This window comes from Sorex araneus, chromosome 2 (genome assembly GCF_027595985.1).
Source record: "Sorex araneus isolate mSorAra2 chromosome 2, mSorAra2.pri, whole genome shotgun sequence".
Taxonomy (NCBI): Eukaryota; Metazoa; Chordata; class Mammalia; order Eulipotyphla; family Soricidae; genus Sorex; species Sorex araneus.
The window spans coordinates 196235873-196250410 of NC_073303.1; the positions used below are offsets into that span (position 1 = coordinate 196235873).

Sequence of the window (14538 nt, forward strand, 5' to 3'; positions counted from 1 at the left end):
CCGACATACAGTCCCACTGACCTCACTCTCTGAGTGAGGTCTGCTGTCGCTCGCTCTCTGAGTGGGGACCAGTGTCCGTGGAGTCCCCATTCCTCCCTGATTTCACCACACTGACTCTTGTGAAACAACACACGGGTCAGTTATTTCCTAGCAGTTCTCTGGGTTTGACCTGTCCTGGTGTTTTTGCATGCTTAGACTGAGGTTTACGCAAACTAACATGCATCCTATGAAGGAGAAACACCTTTCTCAGCGGGCACAGGGAAAGGAAGCAACGCCAATGCCCAGCAACAGATGAGTGGGAAGCAGCTGTGGTCTACACAATGGAATACAATGCAGCTCTGAAGAAAGATGAGATCAGGGGGTTGATGTACCCTGGCTGGCACTGGAGTGTCACAGGGATGGAGATGCATGCGACCAACCTGGGTTTAATTCTTGACACTCATATGGTCCCCAAGCATCGCCAGAAGAAATTCTTGAGTGCAAGCCAAGAGGAACCCTTGAACCTCATTGGGTATGGCCCCCAAACGGAAAAAGACAGAAGTCAGAGGGAAAGGAAGATACCAAATGATTCCACTCACCTGTGGGATACAGAGAAATAAAACAAGGGAATAGAGAGTATTGAAGGATGCTGAGTTTGGGGGACCAGATCTCACCTAGAAAAGGGTCTTGAGGGGCCAGAGAGATAATATAGCAGGTAGTTAGTTTCCCTTGCATGCAGCCAACCCAGGTTCAATCCCTGGCATCCCATATTATCCTGGGTGCAGAGTCAGGAATAACCCTTGAGCATCACCAGGTATGACCCAAAAAAAGCAAAAAAAAAAAAATGGGGGGGGGGAGTCTTAAGTTCTCTACTTCTCTACTTTTCCTCTGGCAGGTTAGACCTGAATGGAGAATTCTAGAAGGTTGGCAGCATCTTGGAGAGAAAAAGCAGACGCCCGTGGGGTAAGGCTTCCCTATTCGTCTTCCAAGCTCTGGGCCAGGGCACATTCATTCCCGCTCTCTCCATACCCGTGGATGGTCTGTCCACCCATGGACTGTCTGTCCACAGCTCAGAGCTGGGGAGGGAGGAAGGGGGAGCAGATCCCTGCAGAAACCCCCAAGGTTCCCTGTCACGTCGTCTCCCAAGAGCTCCGTCTTGGAGCTGAGACAAATCACATCCTTCATCGCAGTATGGGGGCTATGGGTCAGGATCTTGGGCCCTTAGATCAAAGCCAGGAGGTCTTCCGAGAGTGGGTGGGCGGGAGGCCACTGGCCCTGAGGTCAGAAGCGGGTTCAAGTGCAAGGCCACTCCACTCCAGCGCTGTCCTCGGGGGCTGGCCCCCGGCCAGCGATGAGCTGGTTGCTCAAGAGCCCCCGAGCAGCGGCTCCACTGGACTCAAGGGCACCGCCCAGCTTTGGTCTGGGCGTCTTCGACACTCGTAAAAACTTTTGTAAAGCTTTCCTTCCGAGAGCGAGCGGGGGGCCAATCTCCCAAGCCCCGATGGCCGTGGGGTCTCCGAGGGTGCCCCCGGGCGGTGCCTTGGGTCCTGACGCAGAGCTGAACCGGACCCTCTCGCCCGCAGCGCTGTAGCTCTGGGAAGGACCCCAGCCAAGGAGGGGCCGCCTGGAGAGCGGCGCGCGCCCCTGCTGACCTTTCTCCCAGCCCCAGAGCGCGAGCGAGCTGAGCGCCGGCAGGCCTTGGGCAGAGACCCGCGGGAACAGGCGAGCCACTGCGAAGAAGAAATCGGTGCCTCCTCCCCTGCGGCTCCCGGAGGACCCCCCGCCCCGCAGCTCCCCCTGCGCCAGCTCCCGCGGCCATGGCCAGCCCCACCAACGCCTCCGCGCCCTACTACAGCTACGAGTACTACCTCGACTACCTGGACCTCATCCCCGTGGACGAGAAGAAGCTGAAAGTCAATAAACGTGAGTGCCTCGCTGGCCAGGCAGAGGCGGGAAGGTGCACGGAGCTACCCCTCTGCCCCGCAAACTTTCTCCCCATTCACTGAGGGACTCCACCAGATTGGGGGAGGGCGGAGATCAAAGGTGCTCTCTGCACCCCCAGATCTGAACGAATGTGGGGGGGGGACAGGATCTGTTCTCTCCTGGAGGGGGAGATTGCAAACAGGAGCCTGGCCGGTAGGGGCTTTGCCTTGCAGGGTCCAACTAAAGTTCGCTCCTCGGCATCATCGCATAGGTGTTTCCCCACCCCACCCCACCTCCATCCGCCAGCACCACCAGGAGTGATTCCTAACTAAGCACAGAGCCAGGAGTAAGCCATGAGCACTGCTGGGTGTAGCCTCCCCCCCCCAAAAAAAATATTAAACCAAGATTTTAGGACGCGGGAAATAGGACAGTGGTGGTTTGGGTGCTTGCAACGAGCCTCTCACCAGGTGTAGCCCTGGAGACGCCTCAGTATCGCCGGGCTGGTCCCGGTATCCTGAGCAGGGCTGAGCAGCATTCCGTCCGGGTGGTAGAGAGCCACCTGTGGGACCCCCAAGCCTTCTGAGCACCAGCTTAGAGCACCCCACCCCCCCCACCTCCCACGGAAGAAAAAGTATCTCATGAAAGAACAAAATTGATGCCTGTGTCCTTAAATTTTTTCTTTCTTTTTCTTTTTTCTTTTCTTTTCTTTTTTTTTTTTTCTTTTTGGGTCACACCCAGCAATGCACAGGGGTTACTCCTGGCTCTGCACTCAGGAATTACTCCTGGAGGTGCTCTGGGGACCATATGGGATGATGGGAATTGAACCCGGATCGACCATGTGCAAAGCAAATGCCCTCCCCACTGCACAATCGCTCCAGCCCTGCGTCTCCTTAAATTTCTAAAGAGGAGGCAGCTGAGGTAGCTGAAGGACTGGCGTGCATGCGGGAACCCCAAGTATAGTTCCCAGCACCTCCCGGTCTCCTGAGCCCTCCCCAGAGTGTCCCCCAACACTGAGCTGGAAGTGACATCCGAGCACTGACCAACAGATGTGATCAAAACCAAGAAAAGAAACTCATTCAGCTCTGGTAATGAGGTCCACTTCTAAAAGACAGATATCTATCTATTTTTTGAGGAACTGTTGGCTTACAAGACTGCTTCTATGTATCAGGGGGTACAATATTGCCACAGTGAGAAATTTCCCCTCCATAGTCCTCCTACTCCTCAACCTCCTTGTCACCTTAGCTCTGGGCAGAGTCCAAGGGTTTGCTTTGGCCGGACACTGTCCACACTCAGACTTTGTTTCTTCATGTACAGCCTGTGAATGAGATCATCCGGAACTGGCCTTTCTCCTCCTGACTTATATGGGCCCCTCTGGTTCCATCTAAGTTGCCACAAAATGCAATGTTTCCTCCTTTCTCGGAGCTGAGTAATGGCCTATGATGTATATAGATCACAGTGTTTTTATTCACACAACTGTCATTGGGCGTTGGGGTTGTTTGCAGATCTTGGCTACTACTGTGAATAGTGTTGTAATAAACTTATAGAATGGGGTGTGTGTGTGTGTGTGTGTGTGTGTGTGTGTGTGTGTGTGCGCGCGTTTCAAGACACATATTTCAAGTAGTGAAGTAGTGTTTTTGTGCTCTTAGGATAGACACCTAGGAGTGAAATTGCTGGGTCCTGTGCTGGTTCTATTTTTAATATTTTGGGAAGTCTCCCTACTGTTTTTCCATAGACAAGGGGGTAGGGTTCTTTTTTTCCCCCAACATCCCTTCCAACACCTGTTTCTGGCTTTTGCTTTTGAGAGAAGATAATTTTGCAGGTCAACATTCGTTTTGATATGTCAATTTAGAAACGTTTATTAGCAGAGCCAGTAAAAAGAATAACACATACTCCATAAAGATAGTTGGTTAGAATGAAGAGAGCATCAGACGAAGCGGAAGTTGATTTCTCCCGCCTGTAACAGTCTGTGGGCTGGTGGGGTGGTGGGGTGGGCTCCTGAAATCCTCTGGAATCAGCTTTGTTCTGGCTCTTTAATTCTACCACCTCTGGGATATGTCGCTCCCGGTGAGTTTCCATGCCGTGCTCTACAACAGTCAAAGGGTGTGAGGAAATAGGAAAGGACACTGGGTACCAGAAATCCACCTGACTGGGATTGGAGCGATAGCACAGAGGGTAGGGCGTTTGCCTTGCATGCGACTGACCCAGGTTCAATTCCCAGCATCCCATATGGTCCCCTGAGCACCACCGGGAGTAATTCCTGTGCATTGCCGAGTATGACCCAAAAAGAAAAAATCCACCTGATTCTATTGGACTCTTAGCAGTTGTCCTAGGAAGACTCAACTCACACCTCATTGGCCAGAACCTTGTCTCGGGTCCCTCCTCGCCAAAAGGGACGCTGTCTTCCATTTAGTCTTGGTCCAGGAAGCCAGGGGCCCAATTAGCAAGTTCTGTTACCTTAGGCAAACTTTAGGCCCATAACTGGCAGTGCCGCCACAATTGCCTTTCGTCCTATTTAAGTGAGTTTAAAGGAGGCCTCAGTGGCACTTGCCTCCGACCCCTCTTCGCATTTCACATAAATGACTTTAATATTAGGTACATATTGACCCACAACCATGATCTTAAGTGACTTGCGCCCTGTGCATTGTACATCACATTATTTTTGTTCATCTGCCTCATGACCAGTGAAACACACACTCGAGGGAAAAAAAAATCTAAATGTGGAAGAAACCCAGCTGCCCCAAACCCACAGAGCTAGAAAGTGGCTAAATCAACTCAAATTCTCCCTTAGTCTAAGCCTTTTGTCAGCATCCATTTGCAAACTGCTGCCTCAGAGGCCGTGACTCAACTTTCCTGTGCCCTAAAGACATCCAATGCTACACTGTTTAGGAAGGAAAAAGACCGTTGGTGTCTGCAGAAATCAGACCCACCTTCCTCAAGCTCCAGATTCATAGCCCCAGGAGGAAATCAGCATGTGGTTTTCATTCAACTCAGCGAAGAGGCCTTGTAGAACTACCTTGTAGGGAGTGTTTGGACTCATAGGTTTTTGTTTCACCATCATCATCATCATCATCATCATCATCATCATCCCGTTGATCGTCGAATTTTTCCAGTGGTCTCAGTAACGTCTCCATTCATCCTAGCCCTGAGATTTTAGCAGCCTCTCTTTACTCGTCCTTCTCAACAATGCCGCATTGGAGGCTCTTTCAGGGTCAGGGGGATGAGACCCATCATTGTTACTGGTTTTGGCATATGAATACACCATGGGGAGTTTGCCAGGCTCTCCCATGTGGGCAGGAAACTCTCGGTCACTTGCCAGGTTCTCCCAGAGAGAGAATTAGGCTATAAGGTTTTTGTTTATTGGAATTATTTTGGCTTACAAGCCATACCTGGAAATGCTCAGGAGCTACTCCTGGCTCTGGGCTAGGACAGCAGAGGGTGGTTACTCCTAGAAGTAAGTGCTCTAAGGACCATGGGGTGTCGAGGATGAAACCCAGGTCTCCTGTGTGCAAAGCCTGTGCTAAGGCACTTCAACTATCTCTCTGGCCCTGGATTAATTTAACATCTAGTTAGAAAGAGGAGGAAAAAAATGCCATGTCACAGGAGATCCAATCGTGCCACTAAAGGTCGTGGCTTGTGAGTCTACTCTGGACACTGAATTCCCCTCGCTCCGCTAGTGTAGACCTGGAGAGGGAGGAAGGGAGGAAGGGAGAAGAGGTGGTTTGGGCGTGTGTGTTGGGCCGGGGGATGGCGGAGAAGGAAAGGCAAGAGGGGAAGTTTCTCTCCAGTTTTGCTATGAGGCCAGTCAGGAGCTGGTTGTAAAAACAAGCTGTGGGGTGTTGAAACATTCCCAACCGCGGGAAGTCACAATCTGTGCCCTCAGAACAGAATGTTCTCTCCTAGCGCTGCTATGGACCCTCCCCCAGGAAGAGGGGACGGACCCAACTTTCTTGGCCGCCTTTTCTACAATAGGGACTTGAGGAGAGGTTAGGACCAAAAATGGCTAGCAGCTTGGTCCCACCAAACTCCAATTTCTCTTCTCCGTGAACCCTCTGTGGAGAAGGAGCACTGTGTTGCAGACAGGGGAGCAGGCAAGTGGAAGAAGCGGGTGATGGATTTCAAGAGCTACATTCACAAGCTGCTGCTGCCTTAGAGGCCGTGACTCAACTTACCCCTATGCCAAAGAAGCCCAACCACTTGTATTTTATTTATTTATTATTTTAATGAATTACCATGAGATACAGTTACAGACTTACAAATTTTCATGATCACATTTCAATCAAACAATGTTCGAGTACCCATCCCTCCACCAGTGCCCTTTCTCCACCACCAATGTTCCCAGTGTCCCTCCCACCACCCCCACCCCTTCTCTCCCCCTGCCTCTGTGGCAGACACATTCCCTCTTACTCTCTCTCTCTCCTTTTGGGTGTTATGGTTTGCAATATAGACACTAAGCAGCCATCATGTTTGGTGCATAGTCTACTTTCAGCACTCATCTCCCATCCCGAGTGACCCCTCCAATCATCATTTACTTAGTGGTCACTTCTCCATCCCACCTGCCTTTCCCCCCAGCACATGAGGTCGCCTTCCAAGCCGTGGGGCAATCCTCCTGGCCCTTATCTCTACTATTCTTAGGTGTTATTCTCCTATTATGTTACTTTATATTCCACAAATGGGTGCAGGCATTCTGTATCTGTCCCTCTCTTTCTGACTCATTTCACTTAGCATGATGCTCTCCATGTCCATCCACTTATAAGCAAAGTTCATGCCTTCATCTTTTCTAACAGCTGCATAGTATTCCATTGTGTAGATATACCAAAGTTTCTTTAACCAGTCATCTGTTCTCGGGCACTCGGGTTTTTTTTTCAGATTCTGGGCATTGTAAATAGTGCTAACCATGCGTATTTTTACAAAGGAAAAGGAGACTGTGTCTCCAGAAATGGAGCCTGTGCTTCCAGGATAGAAAAGTGCGAATCATTTTTCTATCGATTCTTCTATCACTTTGCCAATGCAAATCACTGGGCCCCGAGAGACAGGACAGTGGGTAGGGTGCTTGTCTTGCACACAGCTGATTGGGTTTGATTCCCAGCATCACATAGGGTCCTCCAAGTCCCACCCAGAGTGATCCATGAACCCAGGGCTAGGCAAAAACTCTGAGAACTTCTGGGTGTGGCCAAAAAGAAAAGAAAATCATGACCTGGTATTTTAGGGTGGGAGAGTAGCACGTCTGGCAGGACGTGGGGGATCATTCCTGGCAGTGCTCAGGGGTAAGTTGTGGTGCCAGGGATCGAACCCAGGGCTCCTGCAGGCAAAGCCTTGCCCCCAAATGATTCAGCATTTGGGTGAGGAAGGAAGGGGCGCCATCGCTGGCGGGGCTCAGCTGGGGCCAAGGAGCTTTCAAGACGGGAGGCGGGAAACGGCCCTAAGCGGGGGCTGAAGCACTTTTAGGGGTCCTGCCCGCTTGGCTGTTTCTCTTTAGGGGGGTCTCCCAGACAATACTCAGGGGGGCTTGGGACCACTTATATTATAAGCAGGACTCAAGGTCCAGTGCTCCGCACAGCCATTGTGGTGGTCTCCAGGTGACCCCAGGGATACTGGCAGGGGGAGCATTTGGGTCCTGGTGCCAGCCAGGCACATGCCCCTGGCCCTGGAACTACCTCTCTGCCTGTCCTCCCCTCCCCCCCTTCCGCCTTTGACTCTGTTCTTCCCCCTTCAGGCCATGCTAGGCTGAGCCCGCAGCTAGCGTCCTGCCCTGGGTCACTGATCCCTGGGGAGGGCCGGGAGCACCCCGCTTCTCCTGCGTGCCCCCGAGTCTGACACGCGCTTTCCTCCTGCAGACTCTGTGGTCATCGCTTTCTGGGTGGGCCTGGCGGCTTTCGTGCTCCTCCTCTTCCTCATCCTGCTCTACATGTCCTGGCCCGGCTCCCCACAGGCGCGGTAAGTGGGGTGACCTGGAGGCGGGGGCGGGGGAGAAGGAGACTCATGAGGTTGGGAGTGGTGGTGGTGGCTGGGGGTGACGGGGGCTCCTGCCCTTGGGATGCCCTGGGCGCCGGGGTAGACGCTGGTTTCTGCTGGATGAGCCTGCCAGTGTGGAGTCCAGAGCCTGCAGGCAGATGCACTGCGCCAGATGCCGGGGGCGGGATGGAGGTAAGGGGCGGGAGCAGGGGGCGGGATGGAGGTAAGGGGCGGGAGCAGGGGGCGGGATGGAGGTAAGGGGCAGGATGCAGGGGGCGGGATGGAGGCACGGGGCTGGACGCAGGGGGCGGGATGGAGGTAAGGGGGGGACGCAGGTGGCGGGATGGAGGTAAAGGGCGGGACACAGGGGGCGGGATGGAGGTAAGGGGCGGGACGCAGGGGGCGGGATGGAGGTAAGGGGAGGGACGCAGGGGGCGGGATGGAGGTAAGGGGCGGGACGCAGGGGGCGGGATGGAGGTAAAGGGCGGGACGCAGGGGGCGGGATGGAGGTAAAGGGCGGGACGCAGGGGGCGGGATGGAGGCACGCAGGGGGCGGGATGGAGGTAAGGGGCGGGACGCAGGGGGCTGGATGGAGGTAAGGGGCGGGAGCAGGGGGCGGGATGGAGGTAAGGGGCGGGACGCAGGGGGCGGGATGGAGGCACGGAGTGGGATGCCGGGGAAGGGATGCTCAGCGCCATTGCCAAAGGTCCCTTGGCTGAGTTGACAGGCACCACAGCAGAGCTGCCTGGCTGTTGTTGGGGGAGGGGAGAGGGTATCTTCCTAGGAATGGCGCTGCTTTGGGGGTGATGACTGCCCAATTCCGTGGACAGACGGAAGAGCCTGGACATGCACTGTTTTGCTTTGGGGACCTCTTTGGGAGGGGGGCTTCCCCGCCAGAGGTTACACTCGGGCATGTGGTGGGGGAGCTTGTGCTCCAGCCCTCTGAGCTGTTCCCCGGCACCAACGCTCTTATCTTTTTATGATTAAGTGATTATTTTCCCGGGGGGGGGCAAATCGTTTTTATTAAAAGAAATCACATTACATTCAAGAGAGAACATGGGCTCACAAAGGCTGATGTTCACATTTTATTTTTGGGTGGGGGGTTACACCCAACGGTGCTCAGGGATGACTCCTGGTGAGGCTCGGGGAACCGTACGGGGTGCTGGGGGTGGAACCTGGGTCAGCCGCATGCAAGGCAAACACCCCACCCCCTGTCCTATTGCTCCAGCCCTGACGGTCACATTTTTAAGGAAGGAGCTTCGAGTAGGAAGCTCCCTGTTCCCGTGGCCCTGTGGGTACCTGGGATCCCAGGGGTCCTTCTGGGTCACAGTCACAGAGCTCTGTGATGAGCGATGGGGCGGGACCAGCAATGAGACTCTCTGGACAGTGCTCTCCGGGGCCCTGGACATGAACTGGAAAGCTTAGAGCAGCCGAAGGGGCCACTGAACAGCACAGAAAAAGGGAGACTTGACTATTTTATTTCAAGTGTGGGGTGGGGGAGGGTAACCTCCTCGTTGCCCCATCTCAATCAGTGGGTTAGTTTTTTGGCTTTGGTGGTGGGGGTCGGGTTGGGGGAGTCACTGGTAATGCTTGAAGGGTCACGTGACGCCATTTCCCCTTGGGCACCCTTTGATGCTCTCCCCCTCTGCTCTGTCCACAGCGGCCACGCCCAGCGCCCCACCACCTGCCCCTGGGCCCAGGGCCTCCACCTCCCTTTCTGTATCCGGAGGCAGCGGCCCCAAGGGACCCCCCAGACCCCGGCCAGCTCCGTCGAGGAAGGGGGCAGCGTTGGAGGATTGGCTGGTCCCGAGGAGGACCGGCAGGGGTCAGCAAGCCCCGCCTACGTCTCTCCCTCCACAGCCCCCCTCTGGGAGCCGGTCCTGGATGGGAACCCCCACAGTGTCGGATGACACCAGGAGAGTGCCCAGCACCCGAGGGGGGGGCGCGACTACCCTGGGCAGACTCATTTGTTCCAGGGTGAACTGCCAGTGACCTTGAACCCCTGGGACAACCCCCAGTCTGCTGAGATGGGGCCCAGCCTGGCTGACCCCACAGAGACGCCTTGGAATGGACACCCGGTTACCACTGGACTTGCAGCTCTGCTGCTTCCAGCAGGGCAGGGAAATAAACGTCAATGATAGAGTTTCAACGGTTCCTTCTCTTAACCCTGCATGGGGGTGGCGGGGTGGGGGGTATTTCTGGGGGTGCTGGGGAGACAGTGCGGAGCTGGGGAACCAAACCCAGGACTCCCCCATGCAAAGCCCATGTTCCAACCATTGGAACCGGCTCCGGATTTCCCCCGTGAGAGCCCACCTGTGTAGGCGGCCGTCTGAAGGCTGGAGCTGGGCTCGGAGATGGAAACAGGCCCTCAACATCAAGTTCGCAGGAGACCAAAGAGAAAGAGGACACGGAGAAGCTTACCCAAAATAAACATTTATTCACAAGTTAAGACCCTCGCAATCCCCTTGGCCGCCTGACTGGCTCCTCATGCCGCTCCCCACCCGGCCGAGGCTGCAGGGGCCAGACGCCAGACACTTAGGGGGAGTCGTGTGCCTTGGCTTTTGCAGGGAAGGCCCGAGTTTTTTTTTTTTTTTTTTTTTTGCTTTTTGGGTCACACCTGGCGATGCACAGGGGTTACTCCTGGCTCTGCACTCAGGAATTACCCCTGGCCGTGCTCAGGGGACCATATGGGATGCTGGGATTTGAACCTGGGTCGGCCGCGTGCAAGGCAAACGCCCTACACGCTGTGTTATCTCTCCAGCCCAAGGGCCGAGTTTTGATCAGGGCACGCGGGGTCTCACGTGGCTGTCTCTCCTGGGCTCACACTCGCCAGTGGTGCTGCCTCTGCGGGTTCATGTTTTAGTTAGGGTCACACCCAGCAGGGCTTGGCGCTGACTCCTGGCTCTGTGCTCACTCCTAGTAGGGTTTGGGGGAACCCTAGAGGGTGTCGGGGATGGAACTCGGATCAACTGTGTACAAGCTTCCTACCTGCTGCGCTACTGCTCCAGCTCCTGCCTCACCCCTTTGAAGGCCTGGTGCTCACCAGGGCCTGCACCCCCTCCACCCTGGGGGACACCTGGAAAATCGCCGCAGCACTGGGGTGTGTGTGTGTGTGTGTGATGTGGAGTGGACAGGATCTCGTGCTCAGTGCACATGGTGGCCCCAGGGATCGAACTCCAGACCCTCTGCTGGCCCGGCAGAGGCTCTCAGCCACGGGCTGTTCCTCCTGGGGCAATGGAGAGCTCAAAAGCCCCTTTGGAACATTACTCAGGGGGGCTACTTCATCTCCCCCCTCTCGCCCTTGCTCTTTTCTGCTGCAATGATGCCGGGGTTTGGGTTGGAGACAGGGGCCCGATGCCGTGTTTGCTGAGGTCCCTCTTTCATGGGGGACCTTGCTTAGACTCTGGGGTTGGACCCCCACCCTCCCGCCATGCTGCCTCTAGGGGCACGCTTGGTGCCACGTGACCACCTCTGGGCTCCCTCCCCCACTTTTACCCTTTGAGGATGAAACTCGGCATTTGCATCTAATCACGCTGATTTAATATGCTCCGAGACGTTCATTATTATTAAAAAAAATAAAAAAGGTAAAGGTCCACCCGACTTAGGGTGTCTCAGCAGAAAGAAAAAATGTGGCGCCTCTCCTTGGGTTTCCCTGAGAAATAATTTTTCGACGCTGCTGTTTTCGCTCCCCGTGAGGCGTTTCCTGTGCGGGTGGAGGCGCCCCTGGGAGCAGGGCCCGGCCTGCCTGCCACGTCGGGGCGCGTGTGCGTGCACGTGCGCGGGGCTTGGGGCGAAGCCTCTCGGAGCCCTGAGCATCTGCCGCCGTCCACTCCAGTGGGTCTAGCTGGTGCTTCAGTGCTCCCAGAGTCTGGCCCCGTGCAGGGAAGTTCCACAGAAACTCGACTGCAGCTCCCGGTGCCAGCGGGGCCCGGGGTGGCCAGCGCGGTGTCAGGGGTCCGGGGCCGAGGCCTGGAGGGCCCTGCAGAACTTCACGATGGGCTCCTCCTCGTCGCCCTCCTCCTCGTCCCCTGTGGCGGTGGCGATGTCACACACCATCCGGACGTGGGCCAGGAGTGTGTCGGGCTGCGGGGCACCCAGCCACCTATCCTTGACATACAGGGACACCAGGAAGGCGGCGGCGGCTGGGGACAGGGAGGAGGACACGGTGTGAGCACGTCCATCTGCCCCGTGGAACACGTGACCCCCCCCACCACACCCGGCTCTGCCCGAGACCACATGGGGGGATGTGGGTGATCACCGCATGTGGCTGTGCCCCGTGGGCTCCCTCTGTTCTCTAGCGTGTGGGGGTCGGGAAGTGCTTCCAGGTCATCGCCCTTTCTCGTGGCAGGACGTTCAGACTCACCGCATGTGGCCGCTTCCTCCCCATCGTCCAGGGAGGACTGGCAGAGACCCTCGACGACCGCGTGGACGGGGCTCCCGGCCAGGCCCCGGGCGGCCAGCAGGCGCAGCATGACGGCGTTGAACTGGCGGGCCACGCCGCCGCCGGAGGGCCCGGCCCACGCCTCGGCCCCGCTCAGCCGTGTGTACAGCCCGAAGAGGCCGGTGTTGGCCGCGCCGTCCTCGAGCAGCTGGGCCACCACGGCCGGCTGTGGCAGGATGTGCGTCTCCAGCCAGCCCAGGAGCCCGGCGGCCTCGGTGGCGTCCGGCGGGCACCCGGTCACAGACCGCAGCGCCCAGCAGGCCGCCACCGTGGCGGTGATGCACTCCGGGGCGGCCTGGTCCGCGGGCTCAGGCCCCGGGAACGCGGGGGCCCAGTGTGTGAGGACGGCCCGCAGGAGGCCCTGGCACGCTCCCACGCTGGCCGCCGGCAGCTCGGGTGCAGCCGCTGCCTCCTCGTCCCCCGGCTGCCGTCTCCGGCCCCGGGGGCCCCTGGCGCGGGCTGGGCCAGCAGGCTTGTTCGTGTCTCTGAGCATTTCTGGGTGGCACAGAGAGAGACAGGATCACTGGGGGCCACATGGGGGGGTAGAGGAAAGGCACCGCCTGGACACCGTGGGGTCCCCCCGCGTGCCCCCCACCCTGCCCTCGGTCGGGTGGGGGTCGGTGGTGGTCACTCACTCAGCAGCCGGCCGGGGGGCAGCCTGTTGGTGGCAGCCCTCAGGGCCTCCTGCAGCCCTGCGTCCTGGCCCAGCAGGGCCCAGCGCTGCAGCAGCAGTAGCACGTCCCCCGTGGTCAGCGCCGCCTCGGCCACGGTGAAGCGGCCGAGCTCCCGGAAGGCCCGCAGCACCACCGCCCGGTACCGCAGCACTGACTCCAGCGTCCCCAGGAAGGCCATCAGTTGGGCAGCGGCCAAGGCTGGCCTGGGGGGAGCCACAGGGGAGGAGGGGGGATGTGGGGGTGGGGGTCAGCCAGGTGCCCCCCTCAGCTGACCGGGGACCCCCGCAGCCTGCTGACCGGGATGGCACCCCAGCAGACCGCTCCCCCTTCTCAGGGGCCGCCCCAGCCCCGCCTGGCCCGGAGAGCTCGGTTCCGAGAGCACAAGCTTTGTCTGCTGAGGGTCTCCTGAGACCACCCCCTCCCCCCCCCCGCCAAGGAGCTCCAAAGGGGACCATGTGGTGAATTTCCCCATGACATGGAACACCGACGTGGGGGGCACCCCTGGAGGAAGCCCGAGGGGCCAAGGAAAGGTGATGCAGTAGCCCATTCGGGAGAAGTCTGGATGCATGAGGAGGTGAGTAGGAGGCAGGGGGCAGGTCGGGGGGTCTCCTTCCGCTCTGCACCCCCAGGGGCAGCTGTGTCTAGCAGGGTGAGCCAATGTGGAGGAGAGGGGGCGGGGGCAGGGGGCTCGCATCTTACCGCAGGTGCCTGGTGAGCGCCGTGAGCACGAACAGGAACTCGCTGACCAGCTGCAGGGGGAGGTGCTTCGGGGGCTGCTGGGGGTCCCTGGCGGCCCCGCCTCTGCCCCCCAGGTTGGTCTCCCACAGCGCCTGCAGCAGGGAGATGAGGCCAGCCAGCAGCGGGGTCTCCAGGAACCTGCGAGCACAGGGGGCACATCCGGCCCTCAGCGGGGACCCCCGTAAGCTCCACCTGCCAAGTCTTCCTGCTCGTCAGCTCACCGCAGCCCCCACCCCCCTCAGCGCACAAGCAGCCTCGGCGAGATGGGGTGGGGGGGTGATGGCCTGGCGCACAAATGCGCAGCTAAAACAGGGGCAAAGGACCCCGGTGAGAAATTCAGGAGCAGGGGCGGGGAGCTGGGCGGCAGGACAGCAAGGCCCACCTGGGTCCACTCCCAAGGCACCGCAGAGGGTCCCCACCGAGTGCACCAGGAGTGACCTCTGAGTGCAGAGCTAGGAGGAAGCCCTGAGCATCGCCGGGTGAGGCCCCAAACCAATGAATCAATTCAAAAGTGATGGGCTGGAGCGACAGTACAGCGGGGAGGGCGTCTGCCTTGCACACAGCCGACCTGAGTTCCAATCCCCGGCATCCCATAGGGTCCCCCGAGCACCGCCAGGAGTAATTCCTGAGTGCAGAGCCAGGAGGAACCCCTGAGCATCGCTGGGTGGGACCCAAAAGAAAACAAAAAACATGATACAGAAAGAGGAGAGAACAGGCCGGCCCCAACCCCCAGACCACGTCAGCTGGCCGGGCCGCTTGTAAGTCTGGAACAGGGGCTGAACTGCAGGCCTGGGCACCCCCACTGGGCACTCGGACCCCCCAACCCGGCAC

The 14538-nt window shown here is 57.8% G+C and overlaps 2 protein-coding genes across 2 annotated transcripts in view; one reads left to right on the top strand and one right to left on the bottom strand.

The window, feature by feature from the left end:
- Positions 1-1431: 1431 nt before the first annotated feature.
- Positions 1432-9991, top strand: MRAP (melanocortin 2 receptor accessory protein). Its single transcript, XM_004620348.2, has 3 exons — positions 1432-1902; positions 7737-7836; positions 9515-9991. The coding sequence occupies exons 1-3, from the start codon at positions 1797-1799 to the stop codon at positions 9762-9764; spliced, it is 456 nt and encodes a 151-aa protein (XP_004620405.2). The 5' UTR covers positions 1432-1796; the 3' UTR covers positions 9765-9991.
- Positions 9992-10271: 280 nt separating this feature from the next.
- URB1 (URB1 ribosome biogenesis homolog) overlaps positions 10272-14538 on the bottom strand; it is a 46394-nt gene continuing 42127 nt past the window's right edge. The window contains exons 36-39 of the mRNA XM_055128319.1: positions 13669-13845; positions 12931-13172; positions 12218-12790; positions 10272-11996 (exon numbers count right to left, since the gene is read on the bottom strand). Of these exons, the coding sequence (XP_054984294.1) occupies positions 11803-11996; positions 12218-12790; positions 12931-13172; positions 13669-13845 (1186 nt within the window). The 3' untranslated portion in view covers positions 10272-11802. The remainder of the gene's footprint in view (positions 11997-12217; positions 12791-12930; positions 13173-13668; positions 13846-14538) is intronic.